Source organism: Mesoplodon bidens (assembly GCF_964165515.1).
Source record: "Mesoplodon bidens genome assembly, chromosome: 8".
NCBI lineage: Eukaryota > Metazoa > Chordata > Mammalia > Artiodactyla > Ziphiidae > Mesoplodon > Mesoplodon bidens.
In genome coordinates, this window is record NC_138165.1 from 80633129 (window position 1) to 80655708 (window position 22580).

At 33.8% G+C, this 22580-nt stretch overlaps 1 protein-coding gene across 10 annotated transcripts in view; it reads left to right on the plus strand.

Moving 5' to 3' along the window:
- The window catches only part of CARF (calcium responsive transcription factor), a 77910-nt gene that overhangs the window by 13286 nt on the left and 42044 nt on the right, over positions 1 to 22580 (plus strand). For 9 of the 10 annotated variants that reach the window (XR_014016439.1, XR_014016440.1, XR_014016441.1 and 6 more), the window contains 8 exons: positions 1510 to 1621; positions 2081 to 2305; positions 7981 to 8101; positions 9781 to 9910; positions 10826 to 10910; positions 14083 to 14272; positions 18787 to 18907; positions 21334 to 21477. Coding sequence is in view for 2 of the 10 variants with exons in the window: in XM_081241709.1 (XP_081097835.1) it covers positions 1553 to 1621; positions 2081 to 2305; positions 7981 to 8101; positions 9781 to 9910; positions 10826 to 10910; positions 14083 to 14272; positions 18787 to 18907; positions 21334 to 21477 (1085 nt within the window). In the remaining 8 variants the exon portion in view is untranslated. Of the gene's footprint in view, positions 1 to 1509; positions 1622 to 2080; positions 2306 to 7980; positions 8102 to 9780; positions 9911 to 10825; positions 10911 to 14082; positions 14273 to 18786; positions 18908 to 21333; positions 21478 to 22580 lie in introns of those variants that run through there. The other variant, XR_014016446.1, reaches the window with a different exon arrangement.

Here is a 22580-nt window from a genome sequence, read left to right on the forward strand (position 1 = left end):
ATATTAATATTAAGTAATATATGTATAGTATAAAAAATTCAAAACAGAACAGAATGTTATAAAATAAAATTGCTCTTTTATAGCCCTAGAGGTAACCACAGGTTTTTGGAATTTTTGTAATACATTAAACTAGAATACAAGTGATAATTTAAAATCTTTAAGGAGAAGCAATTTTAAGATATTTTATAGTTATATATTAAAAATAAGGGTGATTTTATAACATTTTACAATTTATATTTGAGTAGAATTATTTACTATGTCTTAAAGATATGAAATAGCAAACCTTGCAGATTTTCTGAAATGGTTAATTTTACAAATATATGTTTGGATGCTATCACAGAAAAATAAGTTTTCAGTGTATCCAAATACATATACTAAATAAGTCTGAAATACAGGTATAAATGTAAATTAGGGTTTAGGGTGATGGAATTATCGTGTATCCTGATTGTGATGATGGTTATCTGTGTTAAAATTCATAGAGCTATACATCAAAAAAAGAGTTCAATTAATGCATGTAAATTTAAAGATAGAATTTTAAAGATTTTTTAAAAGAATTTATGCTGTCTTTCAAAAAATAAAATTATAGGGTTGGGTTCTTAAAAAAGATTCTATGAAGTTTATTTTATATTATAAATTTTTCAGTGGTGTTCTTCAGCAGTTTCATTTTGACTTTACTCCAATTTTGAGTCATAAAACATCATTCTTTTTAGATCATACAGAATCCATTAGTCACTATACTATAGGCCAGGGTTTCTGAACCTCAGCACCATTAACATCTTTATGTGGGGGCTGTCCTGTGCGTTGCAAGGTGTTTAGCAGTTCCCTTAACTTCTGCTCATTAGATGCCAGTAGTACCCCCTCCAGTTGTGGCAACCAAAAAAGTTTCTAGACATTGCCCAGTATCCCCAGGCAATTAGGGGGTGTTGGGGGTATGTGTAGGGGCAAAATCACCACCAGTGGAAAACCACTGTACTAGGCCTAAGTGGCTCAACCTTTTTAGAATACATATTTCTTCATCTTCAAAGCTTGTCATGCTAATATTAAGTGGTATAATTGTATGTTATGGTAAGAGTTGTGTGTATATAATCTCCTCCTGTACCAAGAGATCTCTTTCAAAATTATCTAATGCTATGATAGGGCACACCTCATAAAATTAAAAGCTTTTATTTAGATTACATCTTTGTAAAATGAGAATTTTAGAAGAATTTGAAAGGGTGTAACAACAGTACCTGTCACATAGCAGCAATCTTAATAAACCAGTACATGAGTGCAATTAAGGATAGGGTGAGGAAACTACATAGCACTAATTTTTGCTCTGTCTTGAATTTATTCTGGTGCCTTTGCAAATTATTTAACAAGAATGTTCATTTTATTGATCTTATAAGGTGTAAATGATTTAACCTAAATTGTGTAGGGTAACACAATAGGGGAGATGAGAAATTTATTTAAGACAAACATTCTATTAAAATGTTAAGTGCTTTAGTTGATCAGATATTTAAACTCTTTCAGGTATTAAATAATAGAAGAAAATGGAATTGAATATGATACCAGCATGGAACAGTCTGTTGATTCATTAAGAGTCAACCATAATGATTCCGAAGAGTCAAAAACCGATTCTCAGGTATTTGAAGTAGGGATTCAACTGGGAACTTTTTTCCATTTAAAGGGAAAGCAGCATGCAATTGGACAATTTTTTATGTTTAAGGAATAGTGTTATATTTAATGTATTCAAGAATTTTTAATAATTCTATCATATTTAATTTTATAATATAGAACTTTAATGTATTCATGAAAGTTTATATGTAAAGAAAAATCTACATATTGAATTATAAATATTTCATCATTTCACATTGTATTCCTGTGGACAATTTGAAATAAAATATAATAAAAGTCAACAGTTTCACTTAAGAACTTCTGTCTATACCAGTCTGTAAATTGATAACCCTTGCAAAAAGTAAAGTGAATAATTAACTGAAAATTTAATATGTCTCCATCTTTTATTAAAAACATTCTACTTTTTAAAAATTGTAACTTATTTTACAAACACTCAAGTGATTTTTTTTTTTTTTCTTTGCAAAAGCATCTAAGTTGTATGGACTCCAGTGAGCCTTCTTTTGGACAAGATGGTTCCCCTAGAGTTTTACCCATTACTACTGCAGTGGATAATTCACTCACATCACAGAATATACCAGGGCCCCTGACTCAGACACAGACTCTTTCTGCAGAGCAATTCCACCTAGTGGACCAAAATGGGCAGCCTATTCAATATGAGCTTCAGTCATTGGGGGATTCTAATGCGCAAATGGTGAGTACGTTTTTAAAATAACCAGTTTTCTGCTATTTAGCAAAATGTATTAGTCTTACTAGATGACCTTAATTTCTTGACACTATTGCTTTACATTGCTTTGAAAATACTGTTTCCATGACATTCATTTTTAAGTTATATAAGGATTTAAAAAGATTTCCTTTCAGGACTACAGAGTACTTCAAACCAGTACGTCCCAGCTACTGGTGCTTTGAGATCCGTTGGAAATGTAACATAATCTGTCACTAGTGCTAAAGTGCCAGAGCTTACATATAACTTACATTTATTTTTTGTATATACATATGACTGAACTCAACGTTGTTTGCTCTATCAACATCTCAGTTACTGATTTGTGTGACACATGCTGGTATGCTTTCTTGAAGAAAAAGAAAGCAATGGAAGTACCAGTGGAATAATGGAATTTAGACATACCCTTACTGATCTTTGTAAGTAGATATGTAGGTGTCATGTGAATAACAATGCATAAAGTTGACAGTTCTGCTCTAAACTGTTAGCCAAAAATATTTATGACCAAGTTCACAGTTGAATAGATGTGGTGATAGATGGTTTTGATTCAAATAAAATTAATGAGAAAAAGTTCTAAATTGCTCTCTGACTAATAATATATTTATATCAGTAATAATATGAAGAATAATATATCTCTTTGTTTGCCTATATTTTCCAAATTTTCTACAACAAATTTTAATTCAATAATAAAAATTATTTTTAAAATCATAACTTCAATTATAAATTATACTTAAGTAGGCAACCATTTAACCCAAAATTCTTGTTTTTGTTTCTAGTCTAAAGCATTCTAGAGTTAATCTATGTCCTTTTGCTCCCTTATAATCCAGCTAAATTTTGGCATTGAGAGTAATTGGTTGAGAGGTGGCTAACTGTAGACAACTTTTTTGTGTGTAGGTTCAGGCTCAACGTATTTCTGGGCTTACTTCAGGACTGAAATGCAAAGTTAGGGTAAGCTTCTGTAATCATACTGCATCACCAGCAGAGGTTAATATGCAACAAATAATCTAGATGTGAACCAATACATTTTAATATTTCATGTTCAAAATGAAATACTTCTGTAATTTCCCCTCTTATTTGACATTTATTCTAGTTTCTATCAGAACATTTAGAAAGTCTGTGTGTTCTAATGGTAGGATAAAAGAGTCTAAATGTATGAAGGGTTATCATTTTACACATGGTACCTTTCCTAAAAAGCATGTTAAAGTTGCTTATTTGTCTGGGTCTGAAAAAAGTTCGAGTTCCCATTCTCTTTGTAATTGTATTAAATGTTCTATCTGAAGTGATTATAAAGGTGATTTTACATTGTTTGCGGTAAGAGATGACACAGAGGGTTGCTTGAAGTTGTGAAATAGGAAACATGTGGCATGAGCATGAAAATAAATGTAAGGAACATGGAGTGTAAGAAGCTATCTTCTCCAAAGAACCAAAGATCAGAAGGTGGTGATATTCTGGGAAACTTAGTGGAGCTTTTTTGTTTATTTTAATGGACTTTAATTTAAAGAGCAGTTTTAGGTTCACAGCAAAATGAGAAGAAAATACAGAGAGTTCCCATATACCCCCAGCCTCCATATATAGATAGTCTTCCCATTAGCAAAGTCTCCACCAAGTGGAGCTGTTTGTAAAAAATGACTTTTTTTTTTTTTTTTTGAAGTATGTTTTTTTTTCACATAGAAGCTTTCACGGAACTAGTAAAGATTCTGTAGTGGGTGAATCTGCAGTGGATGAGAGGAGGTTTTGGAGTGAAGCAGGGATGATATTTTTCATTTACTAGAAATATTGTACACAAAGAGCCCAGTAAATATAAAACTACTCGTCAGCCAAGATTTTCTGATGATTTTCATGGTCGGCCTCAAAGAAAATGTATTGCAGCAGATGACTCTTCAAAACTATGTTTATTTTCATAGCAAAGATTAAAGATAATTACTTTTTTTGGTAATAGAAAAAGTAGTATTATCATCACCATTGTCAAATTATATGAATTAAAAATAGTTTTTTAGGTAACAGGTGGAATAAGCTAAGGAAACAGAAAATGGAGGAGACTCTTTTCTACTGTGCCTGGGAAACAGTTTCAAAATTAAGGGGATATTCCACAGATCAGTCTTAATTATGAAATTTTCATATGATTGAATAAATTATAAGTTTATTATATGTGTTTTATTTGGATTTAAAAATAACCACAGCACTCTTATTTTCTAAGAATGAATGAAAAATTTTCACACATATTTAATCTCATTTACAGGGAGTAAAGAATTAACAACAGTATTATTACTATTGCCTTTTAAAGTCCAGTAGGGTTTTCATATTGTTTTATTTTTGTCTTTTTTTAGGTTAAGTAACATAATCAGATATTGGGAGACAGTACAGAGTAGTGGTTAAAAGGAGTCAGACTGCTTGGGTTTGAATTTCAGCTCAGGACTATATAGCTCTGAGTTACCTTGCGTGAGTTTTGTAACCACTCTTGCAATTTCCTCATGTATAAAATGTATATAGTTCGTATACATGTCATGAAGATTAAATAATGTAATATTGGGTTGGCCAAAAAGTGCCTTTGGTTTTTAAGTAAAAATAAAATACACATTTTTCATTTTCACCAAGAACTTTATTCAACAATGTATTCACCCTTTTGTTCCACTACTTTCTGCCATTTTTCAGGCAACTTCATAATTCCATCTTCCCAAAACTTTTTATCTTTTTGAGCAAAGAACTCTTGCAGGTGCCTTTTAAAGTCTTCCAGGGAATTGAAATTTTTTTCCATTAAGAGAATTTTGTAAAGATCTAAATAAATGGAAATCCGAAGGTGCAACGTCTGGTGAATATGGTGGATGAATTAGAACTTCCCAGCTAAGCTGTAACAGTTTTTGCCTGGTCATCAAAGAAACATGCGGCCTTGCGTTATCTTGATGGAAGATTATGCATTTTCTGTTGACTAATTCCGGATGCTTTTCGTCGGGTGCTGCTTTCAGTTGGTCTAACTGGGAGCAGTACTTGTTGGAATTAATCATTTGGTTTTCCAGAAGGAGCTCATAATAGAGGACTCCCTTCCAATCCCACCATATAGACAACCTCACCTTCTTTGGATGAAGACCGGCCTTTGATGTGGTTGGTGTTGGTTCATTTCGCTTGCCCCACAGTCTCTTCCGTTCCACATTATTGTACAGTATCCACTTTTCATCGCCCGTCACAATTTGTTTTAAAAATGGAACGTTTTCATTACGTTTAAGTAGCGCATGTGGGAATACGGTCAAGAAGGTTTTTTTCGCTTAACTTATGTGGAACCCAAACATCAAAGTGATTCACATAACCAAGCTGGCGCAAATGATTTTCAGTGCTTGATTTGGATATTATGAGTATGTCGGCTATCTCCTGCATGGTATAACGTTGATTATTCTCAATGTCTCGATTTGATTGCTATCAACTTCAACTGGTCTCCCTGACCATGGAGCATCATCCAGCGAGAAATCTCCAGCGCGAAACTTCGCAAACCACTTTTGATGCGTTCAATCAGACACCGCCTTCTCCATGCCACTGCACAAGTCTCTTTTGCATTTCAGTTGCATTTTTACCTTTCTTGAAATAATAAAGCGCATAATATGCCAAAAATGTTTTTTTTCTTCCATCTTCAGTATTAAAATGGCTACACAAAAATTCACCAATTTTGGGACTTCCCTGGCGGCGCAGCAGTTAAGACTCCAAGATCCCATTGCAGGGGGCCCGGGTTCCATCCCTGGTCAGGGAACTAGATCCCACATGCATGAAGCAACTAAGAGTTCACATTCTGCAACTAAGGAGCCCACTGGCTGCAACTGAGGAGCCCACATGCTGCAACTAAGGAGCCCACCTGCAGCAACTAGAACCCAGTGCAACCAAAAAAAATTAAAAAGTATGATGCTAATAAACATCTATAAAAAAATTCACCTATTTTGATCAGTCTTTTTTTAAATGCACACTGATATGACAGCTGTCACATAAAATCTAACAGAATTGTTTTTTTTTTTTTTTTTTTTTTTTTTTTTTTTTTTTTTAGAATTTTTTTTTTTTTTTTTTTTTTTTTTAAAGGAGATGTTGGGGTTAGGAGTTTATTAATTAATTTATTTATTTTTGCTGTGTTGGGTCTTCGTTTCTGTGCGAGGGCTATCTCTAGTTGTGGCAAGCGGGGGCCACTCTTCATCGCGGTGCGCGGGACTCTCACTGTCGTGGTCTCTCTTATTGCAGAGCACAGGCTCCAGACGCGCAGGCTCAGTAGTTGTGGCTCACGGGCCTAGCCGCTCCGCGGCATGTGGGATCCTCCCAGACCGGGGCTCGAACCTGTGTCCCCTGCATTGGCAGGCAGATTCTCAACCACTGCGCCACCTGGGAAGCCCCAACAGAATTGTTTTGAATGAAGTTAAAGTCAACTAAGTGCTACTAGAGCCATCTTACAGAAAAAAACAAACGAACCTTTTGGCCAACCCAATGCATGTAAAGTCCTGCCGCTTAGTATTAACTCCACAAATGAAAAGGAATTATCATCCTCAGAGCTTACAGTTGATTTTCATGCTGAAGTAATAAGAGGTATAAGAGATATGGCAAGATATTTTTATCTCAAGAAACTTGACAAACACTGAGGGAAGGAAAAAATTTCTACTCTTAATTTCTGGGAAATGTTTATGATTATATTTAAAGCTTTCTGTTTTGTTGAGATTTAAGGGTTGTTTTTTTTTTTCCAAATTTAAAGTTTTTCAAATGACCTTCTCTAAAAGTGATGCCATCTCTATCAGGCCATCAGCAAAGTTTTCATGTTTTACATAGCAAAAGGGAAGTTTGAGAAAGTGGGTTGGAATGATCAAGGACAGTTATTTGCCCTAGGGAAAACTGAGGACAGGGGATTTCAGGTAAAACAGTAAAACTGTCAGTAGAAGAGTAGTTTTTAGGTAATAAAGTTTATAAGGTATCCAGAAAGTCTGCAAATATAGGATAAACTTTATTTTAAATAATATATTAGTTATATTTTTAAATGATAGGCTCAAAATGTTTTTCTTCAACTTTAGATACTTTCTTAGTTGACATTCCTCTAAATTTGAGGCAAGGAGTTCATTTGTTAAACTGAAAAAAAACAAAAACAGCAAAGGAAATAATAAATATACAATTCCCCTATGTTTTCAGACTTTTTCTGTAGTATTTCTTATAGACCAAGACAGGATATATAAAAATGCAGAGATATAAAAATAAATCCTGTTTAATTAGACATGTAAGTTACTGTTTTTAAATGAAAATGACTTAAAATATGAGACCAGTGATTATCACACAAATAGGTCAAATGTGTGGATGATACAGTAAGTAGAAAAAAGTAAATATATTTAGTCTAGTCAGAGACTTACTTGTTCAGGTTACTAAGTAATTAGACCTCACGTCCATGTAATGATTAAGACCATAGGTGGTTAAGATCATAGGACATAAGATCAAACTGCCTGTTTTGAATCCTAGCTTTACCACTTATCTATTGTGAGACTTTGGGAAAAAAATTTTAGGTACCTCAGTGTTTTCATCTATAAAGCGAAGAAAATGATAGTATCTGCTGTAGAGATAGGCATGTCTAATAATTTTTTAAGTAATGATTCTTTTGAATCATTGTAGACTTACGCATTTGATTTTTTTAAAATGCTTCCAAGATGATTGTTGCCAGCCCATCAGAAAATGGACAGGTGCTGCGTGTAATTCCATCTACCCAGACAGGAATGACACAAGTGATTGTACCTCAGGGGCAGCTTGTGGATGTGAATAGTCCTCAGGGTGAGTAATCATGGGATATAGGGGATTTAAGAATGTTTTAAAGAACAAACGTATATTCAGAAAATCACCTCATGAAAGTCAGTGCTTAAATTGATCTCTTTGGGTGAGATTGTGAACTGAATGATTAGAAACAGTTTCTTAGCCCAAATAAATTTCAAGTTCATTTTTCAACTCCTGTCTAGGTTAGCTGTCTATTTCATTTTGGAATTCTGTGAAGCTGGTTGACTCTTGCTTCCTCCCAAATGACCAGTGAGCATAAAATAAATTCTTCTTAATTTTAATAACAGTAATAATGACAGGAACAATAACAAGAATATAGTGCTAATAGCTACTGGAGAAATTTTTATTTTATATTTTTATCAATGTTGTTGTTTGATATGTGACACTTTTTTTTTTTTAACTATTCTTCTCATCCTCTTTGCTCTTTTCCTCTTTGTTCCTTCAGGTTCAGAAAGAATCATGCTCCTCATTTTTAAAAATATATTTATTTATTTATTTTAATTTATCTTATTTATTTATTTTTTGGCTGCATTGGGTCTTCATTGCTGTGCATGGGCTTTCTCTAGTTGTGGCTAGCGGGGGCTGCTCTTCGTTGTGGTGCGCGGGCTTCTCATTGTGGTGGCTTCTCTTGTTGCGGAACATGGGCTCTAGGCTTGTGGGCTCAGTAGTTGTGGCTCATGGGCTCTAGAGCACAGGCTTAGTTGCTCTGCGGCATGTGGGATCTTCCCGGACCAGGGTTCGAACCCGTGTCCCCTGCATTGGCAGGCAGATTCTTAACCTCTGTGCCACCAGGGAAGTCCATATTTATTTATTTTTTATTTTTGTCTGTGTTGGGTCTTTGTTGCTGCACGTGGGCTTTCTCTAGTTGCAGCAAGCGGGGGCTACTCTTTGTTGTGGTGTGCGGGCTTCTCATTGCGGTGGCTTCTTTTGTTGCAGAGCATGGGCTCTAGGTGTGTGGGCTTCAGGAGTTGTGGCATGTGGGCTCAGTAGTTGTGGCACATGGGCTTAGTTGTTCCACGGCATGTGGGATCTTCCTGGACCAGGGCTCGAACCCATGTCCCCTGCATTGGCAGGCAGATTCTTAACCACTGCACCACCAGGGAAGTCCCCCTATTTCTTTTTATTTTATTCTTTTTCTACCTATTTGATAATATCCCTATTAGTTCTTTTCCTTTTTCATCCCTTCCTTTTCCATCTATTTGAATCTCCTTTCTAACATCATAGCTACACTGTTGTCGTTTTTTCATAGATAATGCTTTACAGCAAATATTCTTACTTTAGTGTTATGATTCTTTGTCTTTGGTAACAGTTGTTACAACTTAAGGAAAAAAACATAGTTTGCAGAAAACATTACAAACATGGTATAGAAACTAAAAGGAATTAGTTTTCCATTTTTCTATTATATTGTGATACTATTAATGTAACAATTACTTCTACCACTTTTATATCCTAGCTGTTCAATATAAGTTCCAAAACTTAGTTACAAAACTTCAGTAGTCAGTATTACAGTTTAAAAGTAAACAAGTTTATCAGAGAAATTCTTAATAAAGTATAAGTTTTATTATCTTTAGCTTCAGAGTATATCTTTCCTATTTCAAATGTATTAGTTCCAGTTCATTACATTCTCATGGTCTTATTCAAGATATTGATGTTGCTTTGTTCTTGTTCTTATTGTTAAGATGTCTCTGAAGAGAAACCCAGTGACAGAAACTTACCAACTGTAAGAGTGGATTCTCTAGCAGACAATAACAGTAGTTACATTCTTCATCCACAAGCATCCCTCACATTGCCCAAAAAGACAGTGACCAGGTGAGTCAATGAGAAAGAGGAGCTCATCTTTGGATATCACCATGGAAATCTCTTTTTACATTATCACATTTAAAGCTGGCTGACTATAGAGAAGATCAGAAATTCAGAAAATAGAATAAACCATCATCAAATACATCCTTAATCATTTTAATAATATCTTGGCAATAAAGGAGCTACTTTAGAATCTATAAAAGGCCAACATGCTACTTTTCCTCAGTGACATTTGCCTGTTATCTTTTGAAGCAATTTGTAAACATCTGGCACTAATAGAGTTTTTTAAAAAAAGAAATATCCATTCTAGGTCCTATAATTTTTAATGGTTCATCACAATTTTATGCATTTAATTCCTCTGTGGTAAAGTGTTTAAAATGTTTTTTGTTAATGTCTATTTCAGCTTTTATTTTTGCCTAAAAATAACACTATTTATAATAATTTAGGGAAATACAGACACGGGTTTTGTATTACTTATATTTTAATTGTTCTATGAAAATATTTTAAAGGTAACATAATATTTGTGACATTTAACTTTAGAACTTGATGTAATATCTTGTTACTGTTAATAAGTCCACCTGAAGATGGTTTATTTGCTCATTTTTTGTTAAATGAAAAATAATTATGTGAGAAGAATACAAAATAAGCTCTGAGAAAGATATGTAAAACACTTGAATTTGTTGAAACTACAGGTATTTGGAAGAACAAAGTTAGACTTTTGCTTTAGCAATTGATAAAATAGTAATGATTTTAAAAAGTGTAATTACATCCATCAGACCAATCTGTCATTATTATTACAATTTCTAATCAATGACCTCAGTATTGTCTTTGACTGGCTAAGAGGATAAAGCAACTGAATGCTCTGTGTGTGTGTGTGTGTGTGTGTAACTTGTAATATATATTTATATATACCCCCCATCCCAGAATACTTGAAGAACCCTTTTTGGGTCCACTCCAGCCGCTTTCTTCTAACACACCTATATGGGCCTGTCGTCTTAGGAGCTGTGAGGTGAGTTAAAAAATAATCCTTATGTAGATTCACTTAGCTGATTATAACTACAATTCATCCCAAAATGTCCACTTTTGAGTACAACTAATAGAAGCTGTATCTGTAATATTTTGTTCATGTTTGTACTAACTCTTTTATTCCTTAGAGCTTGTAAGCTCTGTTAAAGCAGAGATCTTATAAATCCCTTCACACTTCACTGTCATTTCATTTCTTCTCTTACAACTTTTTTCCCTTGTCTTCCATAAAACTTCACTATCATGTTTCTCTACTTTTTATCCTTTAATCATTCCTTCTCTTTCTTTGCCTGGCATTTATTTCTTTTCATATTCTCAGTGGAAATTCTTCAAGGTTCACCGTTTGACCTTGTCTTATTTCTCTACATTTTATCCCTTGTAGAGCTTAACGGCTTTGTTGACTTTCAATTCTCAGTTTTATAAAAATGATTCCCAAATCTCTATCACCAGTTCTTTAATTCTGCCCTTGCTTTTGTCCCAGATCTCTAGCTACTTGAAGCTTTATTTAGATTTCACCTCAAATTCACCATATCTAAAGAGAAACTATCCGCCATACCACAACTAGCTCTACTTCCTAAATTCCTTGTCTATGTAATAACAAATACCATCCCCTTAGATACAAAGTTTTAGACTAATTTCTTCCTTTCCCATATTCAGATAGTCACCTGATTCTTTTAGTTTTTTTCTTTAAAGTGGTTTAAAAGGAGCTTTTCCCACAGACCTTTGTTATCTTGAACTCAATCATGGTAACAGCTTTCCCATTAATCTCTTTGACTCTTCCATTTCTAGTCTTTACTGTATGGTTTTCTAAAACTACTTATCTTTAAATATTACTTTCATTGTCTTTTCTCACTGCCCAATAAGCTCAGTGTTATTTTTCCACATCATTTAGCACTTGTTACTAGCTTTCAAGGTCTTCTATAATCAGGTATCACCTTATTTATCCTTTTTTATTTCCTGCTTTTCTCCAATTCATCTTTCATTTGTGTTAGCCAAGTCTTCCTACTTGGTACACACACTTCAGAATCTTCCTTTATCTCCTCCTTCACTTGTGTTTATTTCTATTTCCTAATATTTTTTCTTCTACTTACCTTTCTAACTACTATTCTTCAAATCCCAATGCAAGTCCTATATGTCTTTTCTGTAATAGTCTAATGATTACTTTATCTTTTACCTATTTATCTCTTAAAATTTTATTTATGGGGCTTCCCTGGTGGCGCAGTGGTTGAGAGTGCCTGCCGATGCAGGGGACATGGGTTCGTTGCCCGGTCCGGGAAGATCCCACATGCCACGGAGTGGCTGGGCCCGTGAGCCATGGCCGCTGAGGCTGCGCATCCGGAGCCTGTGCTCCGCAATGGGAGAGGCCACAACAGTGAGAGGCCCGCGTACCGCAAAAAAAAAAAAAAAAAAAAAATTATTTATGTATTTATTTGGTTGTGCTGTCTCTTTGTTGTGGCAGGCAGGCTCCTTAGTTGCAGCTCATGGGCTCCTTAATTGTGACATGCGAACTCTTAGTTGCGGCATGCATGTGGGATCTAGTTCTCCAACGTGGGATCGAACCTGGGGCCCCCTGCATTGGGAGCGCGGAGTCTTATCCACTGCACCGTTAGGGAAGTCCCTATTTATCTCTTAAAATTCTTTGATAATTATTACCATTACCATTCTTAATTATTTGCTAGCTTGGGTTGTTCACTATTACATACCTTTTAGACTATACACTTTTTGAGGAAAAGGACCATGCGCTTCTACATATAAACCATACATGGTAATGAGTATTTAATTATTAAAATGCTTCGTTGTTTTAAACAAATCTTAAAATATGGCAAGGAAAAACATTACTTGAGTTTTAATATTTTGAGAAAATTTCTAATCATGAAGTCTAATGATATATTACATTTGTTAGGACATTATCACTGTTGTTGCTTTTCTAAGTGTTATGTACGTATGTATATATAGACAGTAAGATTTTTTTCCCTTCACACTTTTTGTTAGTCATAGTTTTTCCAGTGGCTTCCTAAAGGTACTATTCTTGTCGTTTGATGAGGGTTTTTAAAATCATTATTATAAACTTCATGAAATGCTATGGACATTAAAGCATTAGCAATTATGTGGCCAAATTAATTCATTTTACACCATGGTACATTGTGTAGCTTATCTAACATCATATATCTTGTAAGAAATTAGTTAAAACTGTTGAACAGCCTGAATTATATCAAAGATTGAAGGATTCTTTTTCTCCAAGCTATATCAATAGTGAAAAACATTTTTGGTTAATGACTGAAGAAATATTTTCTGCATTTTGCTTAAAAATATTGTTTAGTAGTCCTTTTTACTTTTTGAATTTCCATTTAAAGGTGTTTTTCTTATAGGCATTTTTTAGATTTGACCAAAATCTCTTAGTTGGACAAATTTCAATACTGCATTAAACTTTTATCTCCTGATATGGGCCTGACTGCATTGTACTAATTCTGAATTTTTCCTTTCATTAACAACATTATATGCTGTATTCATTTTATTTGTAAAAAAATGCTATAGCTAGACTTTATGTTCCTACTTTTATTTGTAGGGATATTTTGATGAGGAAATATCTAGGTTAGAAGAAAATTCATAAGCATAGGCATTTTCATTATTTTTAGGGGAAATTGTAGATAATGTATTGTTTGGAATCAGAATATCTCTTTTTATTGTGGCTCAAAGTATACCTACATCAGTATGTTGATACCTTCCTTTTGTTAAATGTATTATTGCCAGGTGAAATATTTAGTCTAATTAGGAGGAAAAAGATTTCTATTCCACATCTCTGCTCTTATTCCCTATAAGGGAGAAACATACATGGAATCAATTCTAGGTCTAAATGCATTTCAGTTTAAGAGATCACAGTTTAAAAATTTCTCTGGGTATAGAAAAAGCTTTTCTTCTAGTTGAGGGATACTCACAAGGTTGTGGATAGATAATATCAATTTATTTACATGATTTGTTTATACCTTACCTTATTTCAGGGAGAATTTAAGACAGCTTACAAACATACTTAAAAATATATTAGCAAGGTGGAAGTTAAAATTGGGAGCTAAAGAATAAAGAACAAGAATGGAACCATAAAATGGAAGTAAGACATGTATATCTGAATGAGTGATATGTGTGTGAATTTCTACATGCAGAAAATTGGAGATTCATACCGTGGCTACTGTGTAAGTGAGACTGAATTAGAAAGTGTCCTAACATTTCACAAGCAGCAAACACAGAGTGTTTGGGGGACCCGCCAATCTCCAAGCCCAGCCAAGCCAGCTACACGTTTGATGTGGAAATCCCAGTATGTCCCATATGATGGAATCCCATTTGTCAATGCAGGTACTTTTTTAAAGATTTATTTTAAAAAGTTCAGCAAGAGCCATGATCCGTTGTGAAAAAGTGGTTTTCCTAAGGTGATAACATTTTCATTTTGGTAGATGACAACTGACTGTTAATTGGTAAAAATGCATATTAAACTAAAAAGAAAACTTATAGTAAATATAACCAATTATTTTATGTTGTAAAATTGTATTTTAGTATATTAGGGTAAATAAATAATACTTCATAATGAAAATAGAAAGTAAAAAATATTTAAATTCTGGGTAGACCTATTTAATAAAGATCAAACCATAGAGCAGTTTTATTATTTTAAATATGTATAGCTGGTTGGTTTTTTTTTTTTTTTCCATCCAATCCTGATAGTCTCTCCTTCTCTCTTGATTTGTCTTTTGGAAAAAAAATCGGTGTCCATTTTATATAGTGTATAACTCAGGAGTTACTGTATAGAACTGGTATACAATCTGGAGTTATTATATAGAATTCTAATATTAGGGTTCTCAAGTATCAGGTATGTTACATATAGCATTCTCAAACACTGGGCTAGTGTTTACTAAAGCAGTAGAGTTTCAAACAATTCCCAGAGAGTCACCCTAGGACTAGTCAGACCCCAGAGAACCTAAGAATAAGTGATTTATTTCAGAAATATGGGGGCATTGATTCCACTAGAAGAGTTGCAGCCTCATCCTGGACCTCTGAGGGTAAAGAGAACTACTTAGAGGAAGCTGAGATAAATGTAACCCCTTCTGCCCAGGTTTTATTCTCCTCCCCAGTTCAAATCCCTTAACTCCCCTCAGGCAGCTACTACATGAATTTGGTGTGTATTTTTATACTTTATCATACATGTTTGTATTTATAATAATATATTTTATTGTTTTGAACATTTTAAAGTTTATGTAAGTAATAAACTATATTATTAGGTAAACTTTTCACTCATTCTTATTTTTGAAATCTATCCATATTGATAATTATAAATTCTAGTTAACCCAATTTAATTATTATATAATTTAACATTATATAATAATCTGTTACTTAAATTTGGTCATTCCAGCATATGCCCAAACTGCAGTTATTTTTCTACTAATGATCATTTAGGTTGTTTCCAATTTTTCAATATTACAAAGAATTCTATGGTCTAACCTCCATGATACATGTTTTCTGTTGGAAAGTTGTAAGTGGTTTACTAGAGTATGTGCATTAAAGTGGAATTACTTTACAAGATTATCTCGAGTTGCTCTCTAAGGTGGTGTTCAGGTCCAAAATCTCTAAACATTTTTTCCCCAAATGTATTTCAGAATTCTGTATTTTTGGACTGTAGTATGGTAATATTACAGAATACTCCTAGCAAGTATTCTATAGACAATATCACATAATCAAACACAGTAATTCATTATGCATAGCCACACTAAAAGGAATAAAGACTATAAATAGCCTCATAAAGTTCAGGTCAGGTTTTGCAGCCAAATGTATTCCAAAAAATTTTGTTTTCCATGCTTTTTAAATATGAGAATCATACGTGAGGGATTGACAACCTGTATCAATTTTTAGTCCTTTGAGGAATGTATGAAAATTTCCCTTTCCCACATTCATTCTATGATTTAACATTGTCAGATTTTAAAAAATCTTTATGCTATGGGAATTTTCATATGCATATCAAAGTAGAGGTAATAATGTATGAAATCTCATAACTCCGTGTATGCATCATCCAGCTTCAACAAGTGGTCAATCTTGTGTCATTTATACCCCTACCCACTTCTTCAGGAAATTCCAGATATCATTTCATCTATAATTACTAAAGATGATTTTACAGGAAATTCCAGATATCATTTCATCTATAATTACTAAAGTATATAATAGATATTAAAGTATATATCTGAAATATAAGGATATCCCATTATCCCACTTAAAAAAATTAACAGTAATTTCTTTTTTTTTAATGTTTTAATTTTTTGGCCACGCTGCATGGCATGTGGGATCTTAGCTCCCCAATGCCCCCTGCAGTGGAAGCGTGGAGTCTTAACCACTGGACCACCAAAGAAGTCCAAACAGTAATTTCCTAATATCATAAGTTGTCCACTGTTCCCATTTCTCCACTTACCATAATTCTTTTTGAAGAGGTTTGTATAAATTCACATGCAAACCAAGTTTATGGATCAAATTTGGTTAAGTTTCTTCTCATCTAAAAATTTCTCTCCTCTTTTCCCCCAGGTAGTTTGTCCTGTACACGTTGCCATATTCAGGATTTTGCTGATTCTATCTCTGGTGTTTTTTAACATGTTCTTTTATCTCCTGTATTTCCTGTAATCTGTTAGATGTATGAGTTTGATTAAATGAAGATTTAATTTTGATTGAAGTATTTTGCGAGGATACTTCATAGGTGTGCTGTGTACTTCTTATCACTACCTATGTAGCATTTTTAACTGTAAGATTGATCAGTGGATTCAGTTGTTTTAGAGTATTGTCAAATTTTTTATGTTTACCAATTTGAAGAGTGTGAGAGAGTATCTTACTATTGTTTTATTTTTTTAATTAATTAATTTTTGGCTGCGTTGAGTCTTCGTTGCTGCACATGGGCTTTCTGTAGTTGCGGCAAGTGGGGGCTACTCTTCGTTGCGGTGCGTGGGCTTCTCATCGTGGTGGCTTCTCTTGTTGTGGAGCACGGGCTCTAGGCGTGCAGGCTTCAGTAGTTGTGGCAACACGGGCTCAGTAGTTGTGGCTCGCGGGCTCTAGAGTGCAGGCTCAGTAGTTGTGGCGCACGGGCTTAGTTTCTCCGCGGCCTGTGGGATCTTCCTGGACCAGGACTCGAACCCGTGTCTCCTGCATTGGCAGGTGGACTCTTAACCAGTGTGCCACCAGCGAAGTCCTTAGTATTGTTTCAATTTGCATTTCCCTGTTTACTAGTGAAGTTGAGCGTCTTTTTATTGTTTATTTAATATCCTTTTGTTTCCTTTCTGAATTGCCTGTTCATAGTCTTTGCCCATTTTTCTGTTTGGTAGTTAGTTTTTATTTTTATTTTTAAATTATTTATGGTTCTTTATATTCTGCATATTAATTATTTGTTTTATGTATTATAAAATACTGTTTCTCAAACTGTGATTTTCCTTTTACCATCATTTAGAAGAAGTTAGTTATCAGCCTTATCAACATTTTTATTCACGATTGGTGTTTTTCGGGGTTTTTAAAAATATATATTTATTTATTTATTTGGCTGCATTGGGTCTTAGTTGTGGCATGCGGAATCTTTCTTGCAGCACGCGGGCTCTTCGTCGCGACATGTGGGCTTCTCTCTAGTTGTGCTGTGCAGGCTCTAGAGCATGTAGGCTCAGTGGTTGTGGCTTGTGGGTGCTCTGGTTGTGACATGTGGACTCTAGAGCATGTGGGCTCTGTCGTTGCTTGCCCTGGGACATGTGGGATCTTAGTTCCCCGACCAGTGATCAAACCTGTGTCCTCTGCATTGGAAGGCAGATTCTATCACTGGGCCATCAGGGTAGTCCCTGGGGTTTGGGGTTTTATATTTGAAAAGTTTGCTGTACCCTACATAGATTAGGATATCCAACTTAAAATCTTAAATTGTATAGTTTTCACATCTGCTTATTTGTGTTATCTGTGGCACTGTAACAGATTACCCCAAATGTGGTGGTTGAAAACAACAAACATTTATTGTCTCAGTTTCTATGGGTCAGGAATCCAAGAGCAGCTTAACAAGGTGGTTCTGCCCCAGGTTCTCTCACAAGACTGCAATTAAGATGTTGGCTGGATCTGCCATCGTCTCAGGACTTGACTGGGGGAGGATCTGCTTCCATGCTCACTCATGTGGCTGTTGGCAGGCCTTATTCCTTGCCAGGTGGGCCTCTTCACAGAGCTGTCTCACCACATGATATCTGATTTCACCAGGAGAGAGCAATCCAAGCAAGAGCAAGAAAGTACCCAAGATGGAAGTCACAGTCTTTTTATAACCTAATATCAAAAATAACATCCTGTCACTTCTGCCATGTTCAGTAGAAGTAAGTTAGTAAGTCTAGCTCATGCTCAAGGGGAGGGGATTACCAAGGACATGAGTACTAAGAGGCAGGGATCATTGGGAGCCATCTTAAAGGCTGGTAATCACATTATCCTAACAGCTCAATTAGAAATAAGGAAATAAGGAATTACAAAAGGAAACAAAATTTTAAATGATATCAATATTTACTAACAAATGTTGCATTTGCTAATTTCTACTTATAAAGTAGTAAATTTTATTATTCAAAACCATACATATGTAAATACCAGTTGACAGTCAGTAAATGTGGTATTTGCTAATTTTCTTACCATAATGCGGTACATTTGGTAACTTTACAATAAACTTTTAACTTTATGTGTTTGTACATCTTAGTAAGTCTTACTGATGTTTTCTTTCCTTAAGGTTGTATAATTGGAGGTATAGATTTTGTCATTGCCACCACCAAGTTATTTTTAATCTAGTATCCAGAAGGGATGGATACTTGAATTAAATATCAATAGTTGGTTTTGGCCCACAGGGAGTAGAGCTGTGGTCATGGAGTGTCAGTATGGGCCAAGAAGAAAAGGTTTCCAGTTCAAAAAAATCAGCGAGCAGGAAAGCAGGTCTTGTCAGCTCTACAAAGCTACTTGTCCAGCCCGGTAAGCTTTATTTTCTTTTATTTCTTTTTTATTAAGTACTTATTTTTGAATAGCTAATATGCACATTTTTATTAAGTTTAAGCAGCGCCAAAAGCATACAGTGAAATCTGTTTCCTCTTACCCCTGCTTCCTATGTCCCACTTTAAGGCAACAACTCTTACCAGTTTCTTGAGTAACCTTGCAAAGATATTCTGTGTATATGCATATAGGTATATACTCTACCGTCATAAATGTTGAAGATCTCAGTAAAGATTACTAATATTTTCTTTCCTTAAATTTGGGTAGTAGCATACCTTCTTTCCGGCTATGAATTCACATTGATATATTTCCATTCTGAATGCCTATTGTAGTTATTTATTGCACAGCTATTATGCTTCATACTAGTGTGAATGTAGAGATATATACTACTCTACATTTAAAAAAATTTTTATTGAAGTATAGTTGATTTACAATGTTGTGTTAATTTCTGCTGTACAGCAAAGTGATTCAGTTATACGTATAAATATTCTTCTTCATATTCTTTTCCATTATGGTTTATCATAGGATATTGATATAGTTCCCTGTGCTATACAGTAGGACCTTGTTTTACTCTATTTTTTTTTCATTCTCAGTATATCTCAAAGTTGGTTCCATGTCTGTATTTAAATGAACCAATTACTTCTTTTTATTGATTGATCAACTGATTTTAAAAAGTGAGATAAAATTGACATATAAATTATGTTATTTTCATGGCTCCTTCTTTTTAATAGCCATATAATATTCCATTTATAGATGAATTATCATTTACTTAATTAGTCCTCCAACAATGGACATGTAGGCTCTGGAAAATATTCTTTATTATTATATACAAAGCTGCAACTAATAACACTGTACCTATTTGTATACTTGTGTAAGTATATTGATGGAATAAATTCCTTGAAATGAAATTGCTAGGGCAAGTGTTGTATTCTTTTTAAATGTTGACAGGTGTTGCAGAGTTGCTTTGTAGAGTGATTTTACCAATTATATTCATACCAGCAATGTAGAAGACCAACAGAGTAAGTTTTAGGTAGAATAGGACTACTGAGTAGTCATTGCTGTGGCTGAGAATGAAAAATGTGCACCAATAAAAGATTTTTGTAATGTTCGTTACTAATATTCCTTTTTCACACATTGAAAGTGTTTTAAATCATAAGATAAAATTTTTAAATAACACGTAAATGTTGGATTTAGTTGAGCTTTGAAACATTTTATATTAGCATTACATCTCATATCACAAACCTCAGCATTCTCAAGAAGTTTTTAAAGCCAGTTAAGAAGACTTTTCATGTTTAATCTGATAATGTTAACTTTAGACAATATTTAAACCTGACCATTAAACAAAACTTTGCTTTTAAATATAAGCAGTGTAGACCATTAAACAAAACATTGCTTTTAAATATGAGCAATGTAGAACTTTAGATATAACTTGGGAGAAAATCTCTATATGTGAAGAGATAATTTTATTCTCTATCATTCTATAAGTACTTTTTGAGTATCTGCTCTGTGCCCAGCAACAACATTGGGTGCCATGGGAAGGAGGGGAGACTAAAAGAGGTATATGATTTTACTTAATCATGGGAAACTTAAAATATTGTTGGGGTAGATCAGGAAGCAACAAACTATAAGAGAACATAATAGTATTGTATTGTATATAATGTTAAATGTGTGGATTAACTAACTGTCTTCAGAGAAGTAATATATCCTAGCAAACTCATTAACAGGAAAGAAAATGGAACTTAACCTGGATACTGAAGTTTAGATTGAATTTGGTAGGTAGAGAATTAGAAGGAAGATATGGTAGGGTAGGAGAATGATATAAAGAAAGATATAGCATGATTGTGTATTTGGTATCAGAGGAGGAAGGAACATTGAGATGATAAACTTCACAGGAAAAGCAATTTTATATTTGAAGTTATGAAAAGATGGGTAAATAAATTAGAATCATATAGAACGCCCTGAATGCTGCTAAGAAATTTGTGCTTGATTAAAGAACAGATAGATTCTTCAACAGAGAAGTACAAATGCAAAGAATTGTTGTGGCATTGATATATCTAGTGGATTTAAGAAATGGAAGACTGCAGGCCTAGAGGCTCCAGAAGGCGGGTAGTAAAGTAATCCAGGTGTGAGGTGTTTATAGCTTCAGGGAGAATGGAGAAGAGGCAGATCCAGAAAAAAAAAAAGTTAATATTCATAATATTTAGACAGTTTTACTAAAGTAATGATTATTGTTAACTTGCTGAGTATTACACACTGAAAATATGGCATATCTTTCACATAATTACCTGAATGCTTTCTAGATTAATCGAATTTTCTCTAAACTTTAATGCTAAAGTAAACTTGTGGTTGATAAGTTAGTCTTGAGGTTATAGTATAATGAAAAAACTTCTTCTTTTTCTTATAAAAAGGATTTACATTAAAAAGGTACAGAAATTTCCTGAATATAGAGTTCCTACAGACCCCAAAATTGACAGGAAAATAATCCGAATGGAGCAGGAAAAAGCCTTTAACATGCTAAAGAAGAACTTGGTAGATGCTGGTGGTGTTCTTAGGTATGACATTTATATTGTTCTTTTATTTTACAAATTACTTCACTCCATTTGGAAGAATTCTGTAATAAGAGAAATTATATTATGTTTTCCAATTATTTCATTAAGAAATGGTTTTTATAAGGTAGATAGATGTCTTATTAGTAGCTCCCTAGGTATTAAAATGATTTGCCAGTGTATAAGCCATTGAGTTTATCATCCAAATGTGGATAATTTTAATGAAAGAATTCTTTATACCATGTGGAAGTTTTTTCCCCAAATGATAAATACATATTTAACAACACATTTTATTATATATTTAGTACGTTTTTTCAGATACTTATTAGGAACTGAACTTTCAGTCACCTACATATATTTTTTAAACCCATCTTTGATTACTTATGGCAGCCAGATATGAATTCTAAGCCCTATATAAAATTCCATTTTATATCTTTTATGCTTCAGGTTTTAAATAAGAAATATTAGCTTTCTTTCTTACTTTCCGTTATGTGCTGGTCCAGGTGAAGAATTTATAAGGGGGTTAAGTGTATGGAATATAGTTTTTATGTGATCTTTAGAAAAAGTTTCAGATATATGAAAAATAAATACAATCAATAATTAGACTCTTTAGTTTGGAGAACATTTTTTATAATTTTTAAGTAGGCTCCGTTTCATGCAATATCAGACAGTGTAAGCATTTTGTATAAAGATATTTATTAAAACTGTATCCTATCAGATCAGTTCATTTTCCTAGAATCTGTTTTACTGCATGGCTGTAAGAAATCTGTGTTCACCTTTTAGTTGATTCTCTTGGTCATTGGGGCAAAAGGAGCTGGAGTGCTATGGGGGCAGTATGTTGAGTTCCTGTCTGAGAAGATTCTCTCACATAGCTCAATCTTCATAGGCACTAAATTATATCCACTCTTTGGTTAGGAGGATTATACGTACAACACAGAAGTTGTAATTTGGGAACAAAATGGTAGAAGAATGGGAAAATACACAATTCAAAAGATGATTTTAAAATCTCATTATTTTGAGGTAAAATTTACTTAATATGGAATTTTAAATACCATTTTCATGTATACCTAAATCTTGCACCCTCCTTAACTTTAAGGACATAGTAAAAG